The following is a 13,131-nucleotide window of genomic DNA, read 5'->3' as shown; positions in this document are numbered from 1 at the left end:
TTATGAAAAGAGACAGATTATTTCATCATAATTTAATAGTCTAACAATGATATGATCATCCATCAAGCATTGATTCTCCCCACAGAAGATTTGGAAGAAGGAGAGATCTTTCGAGAGGCTTGGTGACCGGTGGCAGGGTAGTGGAGACAGATACAATGAGCGGAAAGACAAATACTTATTCCATGCTCTATATGACAAGGGAAGCCATTGCAATCAGCATCGCTCGAACACTTCCTTCCGCTTTCTTCAATCTCCGCCGCCCACGTCATCTCGACACCTGTGTGGGGACAGAGTCTGAACACTTTTAATATATGGGGCTAAAATGAAAGAATATATTTTCACGTAAAGCGCTTAGTATGAAAATATATTCGTTAGGATATTACTCATTTTATATATTTTTTTTTTTCTCTAACATACAAAAAGAAAGTATAGATTAATTTTTTACATTGAGAATAAAGAGACTTACATGCAACGATAGCAAGAAATACAACCAAGGAAGTCATGCTAAGACGTTTCATGTTTACCAACGTTTTGTTGTTCTGAGTATTTTGGGAGCAGGGAAATGAGTTTCTGCTGATGTTTTTTGAGTTCCAGTGTGAAATTAATCTCTTCCACACGTCTTTATAGTGCTTTGGGTACTTGATTTTTGGAAATTGGTGGAAAAGGAATATAGTCTGCAAATATCTTTCTTAACTACCTTTCTTTCGTTGTAGTTCTTATCATCAAACTTTTCTGGTTTGATAATTAGATGGTCAAAATCTATCATTTATTAAGTGGATAATCTCTAGTATTCTCTTCTAGAAGATGTGATTACTAGATAGTTCATGGTTATCCCCAACAGAATAATCCAACAGAATCTAGTGAATCGTGATGTCATTTACTAGAGTTAGAAAGCATCTGAATCCTTATATGAAGTTACATGAAATGTCCCTTAAAACATTAGAATATATCAAATGAAGTGCACGTATTGTCTAGAAGCTTATTATTTTATTTAAATTTTTTTTTTTTAAGGAAAGTCAGGTTATTATTTGAGATAAAGGGAAGTCTTCTATGTTTCACTCCCCAGTCAATAAAGTTTGTTATCATCAATGACATAATCGACTTGGATATATATGAATAAAGTTTGCTTGCTTTATTTTTGTCAACACATAAGAGTTCCTAATTCCTATTGCTTCTCACTCATGTCCATCATCTTCAAACTCTGTGCATCTTTGATCACAAATCCATTAACAGTAAAAGAGACCAAAGAAGCCGAGTCATGTGTCAGTGCACTGACATATAAGATATTAAACCTGGACTCAGGGACATATAGAACACCCCTAGCACATGATTTTCTCATATCTCCAGTATACTAAAATGACTTCTAGATTAGGCAAGGTAATTGTTGGTTAAGTGAAATACTTTAGGCTAAAAAATAATAATAAGTATTAACATATGTACCTTGAAGCATAAACGTAATAATCCAAGAAAATTTAGGACCAATCAATTCACAAAACAAGTGTGTGCCACAGAAAGTTGCAGAGTTTATCTCATATGTTCACTTAGATTTTGCAGAAGAGAATTTGAGTTCATGTTTATGTAAATGTGTAGTGTCTAATTGATGGACTATGACGATTGAAGATTTTACGACGACGATTCGCGGATCGACGTGTTGAGTTTAGCTTTTTTCTATAAATACTCTATTTGCCTATTTTTCGTTTGTAGAGCACAAGAGAGATTGTAAACACTTTTTTTTTTCTTCGAATTTTGGGTATTAGTAAGAATTTACAGCGATAAGACTTTCGCATTGAAAGTGAACTATGTGAACTATTATAAATCTGTATGTGCTATTGTTTTTTTTGTGTGATCCGTTTTCTGTGCTTAAGTCGGACTTGAAGCTCAAATCCTAACAGTTTATGCTCTAAAGGGAAAGAAGACGTTGATTATTGTTTATCATTGCTGGTCTCTTCTAAGGTGTAAATACTTCCCTCACATTTGCTCGTCCATTGACACATGATTAAAACTTCTCCACTGTGTGACCTAAGTTCTTATAGTGAGTGCAGATAGGCTTGTCTATCCTCTGATTCTTGCGTTGTGCATCTTCCTTGACTGTCTGAGCGTATCACTAGAGGAATCATGTCAAGCTGCCGATTCTGATACAACATATTTTTGCTTCTCTTCTTGAGAAACCAGAAATATATTTTTTCGATATGGGTAATTGGATATATTAGATGAGCTCGCCCCTTATTTTAGTGAATGACCCGTTAGAAAAACAAATATTTAGCGCTACAAGCCGCAAAAACATAAGCATTTGTATTTTAGCTAACGTTTTGTAAATTTTTCGTAAATAACAAAAAACTAGGATCTGAAATTGTTCAGCTCTTCACTCTAATCTTGAGTTGATTTAGCAATTTCTCTTCTTTATTGAAAGATTTGAGGACCATTAATTTGTTGAAAATGGTCTTGAAGATCGATCCATATTTCATGAGTAGAAACAGAAAAACGACACTTGAAGAGATTTCTTTGCTAACTAATTTATGCGATCATGAAATGACGTCGACCTATGTTGTCGATAAATCTTTGTAAAATCTTAATATTAGAAGTAGAAAGTTTGAGATTTGTACTATCAATAAACCCAAGCTTGTTCTTTACGGAGACAACAATCGTCACGGTGCGGCTTCAGAAGATATACTTGTCTTCGGTCAAAGGTTGTGAAACAAGAATCATTCATGTATTGTTCAAGTGCTATTAAAGTAAGGATTGAAGCGGTCATGTATGTCTGATTCATGACCTGACACAAGAGTTTGCCTAGAATTTTTCATCTTTCGGAAAACTAACATTATTGGACATTTTTCCTCAAGCATGTCTCTAAAATTATTATCTATATTATTCTATCGTCGCGGATCATAAATATTTATAGATTCGTCATTCATATAATGGTTAACTTCTTCTTCAATTCATTACAATCACCGATGTTTTCTTCATTATCCATTGTATCTCTAGATTTTTTTACCACCATTTCACTATTTTCATTCTCTAGCATTTCTTCATTCATTACTAGATCATTTTTCGTTAGAAATTTTTTAAGAGCTCCTTTTTTAGAGTTAACCAATTCTACATCTTTTTTTTTTTTAAGTTTTTCATAAGCGGAAACATATTTTCGACAATACATGATTTTTCTATGTTCTAAATTACACAATAAGTAAAAAAAAAAAAAAAAAAAAAAAAAAAAAAAAAAAAAAAACACTAAACCAAATGCAATAACCTAAATCATCAACACTTAAAATAATCAAGTTAGAGAGATAAAACCTTTGCTTGAAGTAAATAGATGATTGTCTTTCTCTCTTTTGCTTTCCCCATCTTGGATTCAATGTACTTGTCTCTAAGCCTCTCAAATGATCACTAATTTTGAGAGAAAAATAATTGGTGATTAAGAAAATAATATATAAATAAATAAAACTCTATCAATCAAAGTTCACCTTAAAGATTAAGCCTTTATGAAGCTCATGTGAATGAAATGGTTTCAGTAAGAAAAAGAAAGAAAGAAAAAATAACAAAATTTTATTGTCACGTACAGAGTGTTAATGACATCAAGAAGACCAAAGGGTAGTGGTCAAGCACACACACTTTGATTCAGCGTTTAAGTGAGTTAATTGGTCCATTAGATATATAACCATATTTACACTTTCACATTGTTATATAGTCACGTTTTCCTAAATACTAGATAAATGCCCACGTCCATGTATTTACACGCGTAAATTGACGTAAATACCCTATCATTTTATTTGAATGAAAGGGTAAACCAGGAATGTCACATCATGTTTGTGGTCATTTACCTAGTATTTACGAAAATGTGATTATATAACAATGTGAAAGTGTAAATATGGCTAGTTACGTAATTATTTGTTATTTTAAATAGAAATTTCATGGGCCTTATAGAATTCAATTACCAGGGACTTTTTGTTAGATTATACCACAATTTTGAGGAAATAACAAATTTTGAGCCTTACCAGATTATGCCCATTAAATACTAAATTTTAGGTCTTATTTTTTCCTAATTTTTTTGGGCCGTAAACCTTTGCTTACCTTACTTACCATATGGGCCGGCCCTGCCTGCGAACCACCCTCATAAATGACCAATGAAGCATGATTGGTCTACATGCATGCTTGATTGGAAATAGAGAATCGATAAAACGGCATTGAATCAAAGGAATGATTAGATCGATTGAGCTGGATTAATTTATTACAATGGACTCAATAAAATAGCTTTGATACGATGCTGAGATTCGAACTAGAATAAAAACATGATCGGGGGTAGAGAGAATTAGGGAAGAAGAAGATGAATTCAGCGGCAAAAACAATACTCACATTATTAATTGTATACGACTAAAGAGTATCTTCAATGGTGACCCTTTAACTCTCATTTTTAAGGTTTAGAGACTTTCAACGGGGACCCTCAAACCTTCATTTTGAGGTTTTAAATAGTGGAACCTAACATTTAAGGGTGCACTATCGAACGATTTACTATCTTTTAGTCCTTTATTTTGTATAAGTTGTTGCAATTGACTATGTTTCCAAAATTTATAATTTTTTTTTGTTGGTACATATAGATAAGTATATTATAATTAAAACTATTTTCACTTAATAATTTGATATATTTACTAGTGGGTGAATAAGAAAAACATAACACATGCTATTAATATTAAAATTAAAACAAACTAATACAAGAAGAGTAATATTAAATACATTAACACCCAAAATAACAAAATAAAATTATATTCATTATATATACTCAAATACAAAATAAAATCACACTTAAATATTCTTAAATTTATGCTTTTAATGTATGTTTTTTCATTATTTGTGTGTAATTGTATGTTTTAATCTATTTTTTATTTATTAAAATGTAACGTCAATGTTGCTTGCGTATGTTTTATTATTATTTATGAAAGTATATCAATGTTTAATATTATTAAATATTAAAAAATAATATGTAATATAAAAAAAAAAAATTAGAGATAAATTTTGAGGTCCTCATTGAAGTAGCGTTTTGATGGTGAAGGACCCTCTAAATGAAGTTCCACATTGGAGTGCCCTAAAGGAACAAAACAAACAGAGGCTTATCCTAAAGAAGCTAATAAAACTACATGAAATAAAAACGACTCCTATACATCTAACTTTGTACAAACGATACCCGACATCTAAGAAACTGTGGGTTTGATGTTGTAATACTCAGAGTACATATATATATCGGAATTGATTTTTGTCTCGATTCACGATTAGTGACGATCCACTCACGTGTTGACACGTGGCAACGAACTGCCACGTGTCAACACGTGAGTGGATCGTCACTAATCGTGAATCGAGACAAATAGCATTGCTATATATATATATATATATATATATATATATATATATATATATATATATATATATATATATATATATGAAAAAAAGAAAAAAAAAAGAAAAAAAGTTTGTCGTGGATCAAATGAAGAAAAATTAGTTATTTTTTTAAAAGACAAAAGTCAATGAAATTTCAGACTTCGGTATAAAATACAATAGATAAATGATTTTAAGGTATAATTAAGTAATAAACATTAATTAGAAGGAATATGTGAAACCCCTACAATCCATACTAGTAACGATTTAAAAATTTCATGCCTAGATTTGAAATTTTATTTTTTAAGATATGTTGAAAGTGTGAGATTAAAGAGTCTTCTCTAGCACTTCACTTGGATTTAAATCCAAAGAAAACAAAGTGGAGTATATTTATTTTTATTTTTTTACATGTAATTTTATGTATTGTTATTATATCATTATTACGTCATTAAGTATTCATAAGGTGAGTTCGAATCTGTTAATTTATAGAGAATATATATATATATATACATATATATATATATATGATATAATTGTACAATTTATATATGACATATGTTATGTGTATAAAATATATATGATATGTGTTATTTTAGGAATATGTATATAATATAAGTTAGTTATATATATTGTTTAAACATATTTTTGGTTAAACGTGTGTAGGATATATATATATATATTATTCTTTTGTGTTTTATATATATATATATATATATATATGGTAAGAAATAAAATAAAATTTTCAGCGTGTGATGGTATTTATATGAGTATAATTATTATTAATTTATTAATAATTAAAAGTAGGATTAGGGTTTGGGCTTTTAGGGTTTAATTAAACCATATATAAGCATCCCAACCTTTTCTTTTAACGCTTCTTCTCTGCTCTATCTCCCTTATCCCTCTCTTGGTTTAGAAATTCGCAACTCTTTTTAGGTATGCTTCCTCTTCTATCTGGTTCGAATTTCTTGAAAACGATTTCTTAAAACGCTTGTGTTGGTTTCAAAAAAATTGTTTTTGCGTTGATTCTTTTTGGAAACGTTAGTTTTAAGTGTCTTCTATCTAAATCTGCAATCGAAAAATATTTTTATCAAATACAGAATATTTTCCGATTATTTTCAAATCAGCGCACAGACCTGAGACCTATTCCCGATTTTCAGACTTTAAACGCTTACTGTGGATTCAACAAATTTGGTTTTGCCTTGATTCTTTTTGGAAAAATTAGTTTTAAATGTCTTCTATATAACCCTTTAATCGAAAAATATTTTTATCAAATACAGAATATTTTCTGATTATTTTCAAAACGGTACGCAGACAGTTTTTGACAAAAATTTTAAAGTTAGATTCTAGCACTTCTTTTATTTTTAATAAATAGTTAAAAGGTTATTTTGGCCTTGGTGCCTTTACAAAAAGTGATCCAAATTATGTTTTATACGTACTGGATTTTTTACAGAAGTTTTCTCAGAGTTTTAATTTTTCACCGAAACCCTAATAGCCAAGGGTATTTTGGTAATTTCACTTTGAAGGTCGTTTCTGAAAATTTTTAGAACCTACAGTATGTCTTGAATACTTTTCTCAGCTGATCCTAATAGTCTTTTTCCGATTAGGTTCCAATTCTCTTAGAGCGTACAATTCCTTCGACGATCCACGATCGTAACTCCCGATATCCAGGTGAGAATAATCTCACTGCAACACAGATTAGTTCAAAAATATATTAAGTGTTATATGATCTGAATGAGTTTATTATTTTTTTGAAATTTTTATTGTTTGATTGTTGACATATGTGTGGTATGGTATGATCTATGATAAGTTATGAATGATATGTTACGTATGCGGAGTTTATGATATGATATAGTATAGTATGTTATGATATGGTATGGTATGGTATGATAAATTATGAACGATATGTTATGATATGCTGAGTTTATGATATGATATGGTATGTTATGCTATGTGATGACATGAGATGGTATGATATGTTAGGTGATGATATGTTATAAATTTAGAATACTTATATCATGTTCTTTTTCTAGTCATGTTATCATGTTTATTGTCTGTCATACATCATTCGTGCATGTAACGAAAAAAAAAGTGAAAAGATAAAGATAAGCAAGGGAGTCGTACCGCCTCGAACTACGGAGGTCTTAAGGAGAATTTCTCGAGCCGACTTACGGGCCCAAATGGGGAAATTTCTCGGGCCGAGGCCCTAATAAGTTTATAAGATAGAGCGAAGTGTGGGACTTTATAACCCCCATCTCTTCGTATCTAAAGTGTACACTGAAATTGGTACGACTACCCTAGGGGCACCCCGAACTAAAAGTTGATAGAATCAAGAAAAGAAAGATCAAGTCATCAATTAGTTTTGAAATACTAATAATCGATTCATGCATTGCATTACTCTTTTTATTTTGTGAGCTTTATATTATTCTCGCTGAGCGTAAGCTCATCTCTTCGAAAAAAATTATACGTCTGTGTTGTAGGTAAACAACTTGCAAGGAACTGAGCAGGGCGGACTAGCGGCGTCGATAGCGAGATGGTTGGGTCATGGTTTCCATTCACGAAATAAGTCTTCCGCTACAAGTTATTAAGAAATAAATTTGATGGTTTTGTTTTCTTTATTAAGAAATATGTTTTCCGCTACAAGCTACGGTTTTCTAGTTCGTTGAAAGTTATTTTATGGATTACGTTTTACTTTGCTACTATCTTTGGTTTAAAATCGGTATCTCATATTTTATGTTTTCGTCAAGTACTTCTCAAGATATTTTGAAATGCAATCTATATGTTTCTTTAATGCTTTTGTTTCTTTTTAAAATCTTTAAAATTTTGGTTCACCTTTGTATGATGTGTTTTATAAAAAAAAAAAAAATTCCTCCAAGTTTTCTAAAGAATTTTCCAAAGTTTAAAAAGTAAGATAAGTAAGACGGTCCGAAAAAGTCAGGTCGTCACAAAATATACGTGATAGTTTTAAAATCTAAAAGTATAATCACCGTATTTCAATTATACACATGGAATATATATATATATATATATATATATATATATATATATATATGCCACATCTTCACGTTACTTATTGCTTTAGCCGATTGAAAATTTTTACCAAGGATAAAGTCAAGGATGAACAGTCTATAATTATTTATACAAATAATTAGCTAACTGATCAACATAAACTTGGACGTTTACTAACTAATCGACGTTTGGTAAATTTTTGGTAAATAAACAACATTTAATAAAAAAATTTATAAATAGCCAACATTAGTTGGGTGTAAATATTAGCATGCAAGAAAAAAAAATAATAATTGTAAATAGTTATTTATAACTGCTCGAATTAATAATCACTTTAATTAAGAATGTATAATGACGTTGAGGGGGAAATGAAATAGGGTATTTCATTCAATTTACGTGTGTAAATAATGAGTCAAAAGTTTGTTGAATGACAAAATGTAAATGTAAATATGGTTATATATCTAATAGACTTTTATTTATACTATTCTTCTGTTCAGACCTCATCAACCTTAATATAACTAATTTAATTATTTCAAAATTTGATAAAACCCATAAAGTAATATGTTCGATCGTAATGTTCAAGTGTGTGTGCAATGTACCAATAAAGTTCTTATTGAATATCTCTCTTAAATTGCCCTTTGATTAAAAATCGGTTGTCCGCAACGTCATATCACTTTATCCAGTAAAGAATAGAAGAATTGGCTTTCCTCAGAAAAAAAGTTTTAAAAAAAATAATAATAATGGAAAGCATGGGTTTTTCCCATCCATAGGGTTACGATGATGTCTGCATATACAAGTATATAAGTGGAGATTTTTCACAACAATAATTCTATTTAGTAATGAATTAATGATGATATGTAAAAGAAATTAGAAGTTGTTGGATTGAAAGAGATCTTTCAGGCTGTACGGCTTCAAGCCCAGGGAATAATATCCTGTTCCTGTCCACATCTGATCAGCAAGCTGTTTGTAGGCAGTTTCAGTGAGATGAAAAGAATCCCAAAAGACATGTTTATTCGGATCCTCACAAACTTCAAATTCCTTCACAATTCTTTTGCCTCCACAGCTGAAAACTCCTCTAAACTTCCCCGTTCCACAGCAAGCTGTTTTTCCTTCCTTGAACCCTTCAATCACAAATCAATATCTAGAGGTTACAATAATGTACATCTCCATTATTGATCAAGAAACTAAATTGCGGTAAGAAACTTGCTATATTTGGTAATAATTTGTGGCATGCATGGATACAAAAATGCTCTCTCTCTCTCTCTCTCTCTCTCTCTCTCTCTCTCTCACACACACACACATCATAAGATAATATTAAGTTTCTTTTAGCATGACCCGAAAAAATTAGTTACTCTAAAAAGTAACTCTTTTTCAATGATGTTTTTACAAAAATGACTCTAAACTAATTTTATTAGCGAAAATAATTGTTTTTTTATTTAACTTTTGTTGAAACAAAAAAAAAAGTTAAATCAAACCCAAAAATTAGTAAACAATTTATAAAAAAAATAAAAACTACTGTAAAAATTAAGGAAAACTATTGTTTGCAATAAATAAATAATAAAAAAACTATTTTGGGAAATAAATATGAAATGAGTTTCTAATGGCCATGGGCTTGTTAGAAATGTAGTTTGGGTTCAGGCTCTCTTTTTGCCAAGTTTAATTTGCTTACCCTGGCCCAAGAATCGTAATGGGGAAACTGTAGCAAAAAATTATAGTTTTGAAAATATGTATAGTAACATTATGTTAATCAGCGAGTTTAAAAAAAAATACTTATCTTTAGAATGATTGTCTGTTTGGAATCAAAGTTATTAATAACGTGACAATAGAATTTCAAAAGAAAAGTTATTAACCAGCGAAAAATTAAAAAGCATAAACTTACCATATTTAGAGGGGTGGTTAATCCTGTGTCTCAGATTCGCCTCGAGGTCAAGTAGCGAGTATTTGAAGCCCTCTAACTCTTGCTCAAGTTTCATAACAGCCTTGGAAAAAGCTTTGTTATGTAGCTTCACGAAATTTGAAGCTTCTTTTGAGCAACTACCATTATTGTTCACTCTGATCCCCGGAAAACAACCAAAGTTTGGCAAGTTCATGAACCCGAATTTTCTTCCTCCACTAGTGTGTATTTCCTGTAGTTAATAATATAATAAATTAACTAACCATGCACACATGCATGCACTATATGCAAATGAATACGACAAATTAATCAAGAATAAGAAAAAAGTATGATTACTTTGATTCCAGCTGTCAAGTTGCCGATCACCATCTCAACATATTGCGATTTGGAGTAGTGGTTTAGAATTGTCGAGTTTGTAAGAAAGAGGCTCAAATAATCATTGGTCCCAATGCAAAAGAAGTAGACAGCTTTTGTCAACGTCACTTGGGATCCAAATCTGCCTAACTTGTGTCTCAGCACACCCTTGACACTCTTGTAATTCCTTAGCTGAGCTTTGAGATCAATCACCTAATTTTAAATATAAATAATTATCTTATTAGCATCTTTAAAAGACACATATTTATATATTAAGTTGCATGCAATAAAAGTTTTGCTTTGGTAACTAAGAAATTTAACGCTTACATTCACTTTACAAGCCTAACATTCACTTTCATCGCCTTTAATACATATTATGCGCACTTTATTATTCCCTTTTGACTTTAACCTTGTCTGAGAGCTATATATATAATCACGTGATAGTGTTCATAATCATAGTATATTTTGAAGCTTGATCGTTGACAAATCAACTGATCACTACTTTACGAAATTTGTGGAGACACGCCGCGTTGGGTGTTCACACACTTCAAAAAAACGAAATTGACACAAAGCTAAAGACGTGTTGATTTCATTATTGATCAAACTCAACAAAACCAGAGTGCTAATGCTAATGAGAAATTTGAAAAATAATGTAAAAATATGATTTATTGGACTAAAATATTCAAAGAGACCTAGTTATAAAAACTATGATTTTATGCAAATATATAATAAAATTTCTTGTACCTGGTTTACACCCGAACCCAATATATATATTTAACCATTAAAAATATTATTTTGTCAAACGTATTATATTTTTTTTTAATTTTTAATACTTTCAACTAAAAACTGAATTTTATATGTTAGTGGTCATATTTTACTAAAAACTTATCATTTCTAATTCTATTTATATTCTAATAGAAAATATATATACACCTTTTTGTCGACTTATGTGCGTTACTTCCCTCTTGAATTATTGATTTTTCATTAGCGTGTGGTCATTACTAATCATACTCTATCTCAAATCCCAACATCAATAATCAGAAAAGTGCTACACATTTATCTTTATTTTCTATATAGGAGCGATCTGACCAGTCAGATATTGACAACAACTAACTAATAATCCCAGTCCCAGCCATAATTTCCAAATTATTCGTGAATCATGAATAAATGCATAGCTTTTCTTCTTCATTGGAGAATATTTCAGAAGCTATATTTTTATTTTATAAAATGTACCCAAAATAAATTTTTATTTTCCTTGCAGTAATTCTGCACCAAATTAAATAGGGAATTGCGACCTTATCGAGGTAAACCCAAAACATTAAGTTATAATTACGTACCGAACCTCGAAAAGTCTCAACCAAAGCACCAGCTCCGGCGGAAGCAAAGTTCACTCCGTCGTCGTAATGGCGAAAACCCGGTTGAAGAAATGGTGGAATAAACGTAAGGTTTGCGAATTCAGCTGAATATAAAAAATAAAAAAAAAAATAAAAAAGCATGCATGATTAATATATGTGTAGCGTGACAATGGGAGGAAAAGATAGGATTAGATATTGCGATTAAATAATAAGCTAAGGGACAGGACACAATATGTGTTAGTTATAACCAAAGTGGATTTCGCAAAGCAAGATGACAACACAAAGATACGCAAAGTGACACTTCTCTCTCTCTCTCTCTCTCTCTCTCTCTCTCTCTCTCTCTCTCACCGACAAAATCTGATATGAGACGGCCATCGGAGAACCGTCCGGTCGGGTCGCCGAAGAAGCTCTGTCCGTACGGTCGGAAGTTAGCCTGGTCCAATGTGGTTGTGTTGATGTAGTTGTTGTTTCCCGGGTCTAAGAACGAGTCTCCGAACACGAATAAACTCGTTCGTCGCTTCTCCGGCGAGTAATGACGCCGGATTTTGGTGCTCTCACACGTCGGAGACTTGAGGGACACGTGGAGGATGAGAAGGGCTAGGACGAGAGAGATTCTTAGCCTTACCATAGCTGTGTGTCTGTACATAGTTTAAGAAGTACTATATATGGCTTATGACATTAAATTGATGCTTTTGTGACAACTCGGGTTTTTCCATGTAAATGTGTGCAGAGATGCCTTTTTGTTCTATCTGCTTTGAATGGATGGCTTTTGTTGCGCCTTTTGGACCAGTCTTTTTCGTTTCAGCTTTAAAATCATGTCAAGCTGAAAGTGATTTTAATAATGTTTTATTTCCCTGTTGTGAAATCATCATATATTGTACAGCTGAACAACCAACTATTTAACTATATAAATCTTTCCTCTTTCAAACAAATATATATATATATATATATATATATATATATATATATATATGTGTATTAGATGTTAATCTTGGAGTACAAAGTCTGAATCGATTTTGTGAAGTTGAGATCGTGTTCATATTTGTATTCACTTCTTGTTTGACTAATCAAAACTTGTAGTTTGAATGAAGGAAGAAAAACATGATCGATGCAAAAGTAATAATTATTTTTTATTTTCTTTGTTTTTCCTCAGAAATTTAACGT

At 31.1% G+C, this 13,131-nt stretch overlaps 1 protein-coding gene across 1 annotated transcript; it reads right to left on the bottom strand.

Annotated features, from left to right (window-relative positions):
* Positions 1-9,081: 9,081 nt before the first annotated feature.
* On the bottom strand, positions 9,082-12,759 carry GLIP5 (GDSL-motif lipase 5). Its single transcript, XM_089624989.1, has 5 exons — positions 12,316-12,759; positions 11,950-12,071; positions 10,595-10,825; positions 10,244-10,490; positions 9,082-9,485 (listed from the first exon to the last, which is right to left on the bottom strand). The coding sequence occupies exons 1-5, from the start codon at positions 12,611-12,613 to the stop codon at positions 9,232-9,234; spliced, it is 1,152 nt and encodes a 383-aa protein (XP_089481115.1). The 5' UTR covers positions 12,614-12,759; the 3' UTR covers positions 9,082-9,231.
* Between the last annotated feature and the right edge of the window lie 372 nt (positions 12,760-13,131).

Source organism: Urtica dioica, chromosome 9 (assembly GCF_054948205.1).
Source record: "Urtica dioica subsp. dioica isolate 48M chromosome 9, U.dioica_male_clone48M_v1_H2, whole genome shotgun sequence".
Taxonomy (NCBI): Eukaryota; Viridiplantae; Streptophyta; class Magnoliopsida; order Rosales; family Urticaceae; genus Urtica; species Urtica dioica.
The sequence above is the reverse complement of the archived record's forward strand: the minus strand, read 5'-3'. Positions and strand labels throughout refer to the sequence as shown.

Excerpts from the sequence above, each read along its gene's own strand:
- GLIP5 (XM_089624989.1), bottom strand. The coding sequence starts at position 12,613 with ATGTACAGACACACAGCTATGGTAAGGCTAAGAATCTCTCTCGTCCTA. Across the intron at positions 12,072-12,315 it reads TCTCATATCAGATTTTGTCG|CTGAATTCGCAAACCTTACG; the intron begins GTGAGAGAGAGA and ends TTTTATATTCAG. Across the intron at positions 10,491-10,594 it reads ACTTGACAGCTGGAATCAAA|GAAATACACACTAGTGGAGG; the intron begins GTAATCATACTT and ends TATTAACTACAG.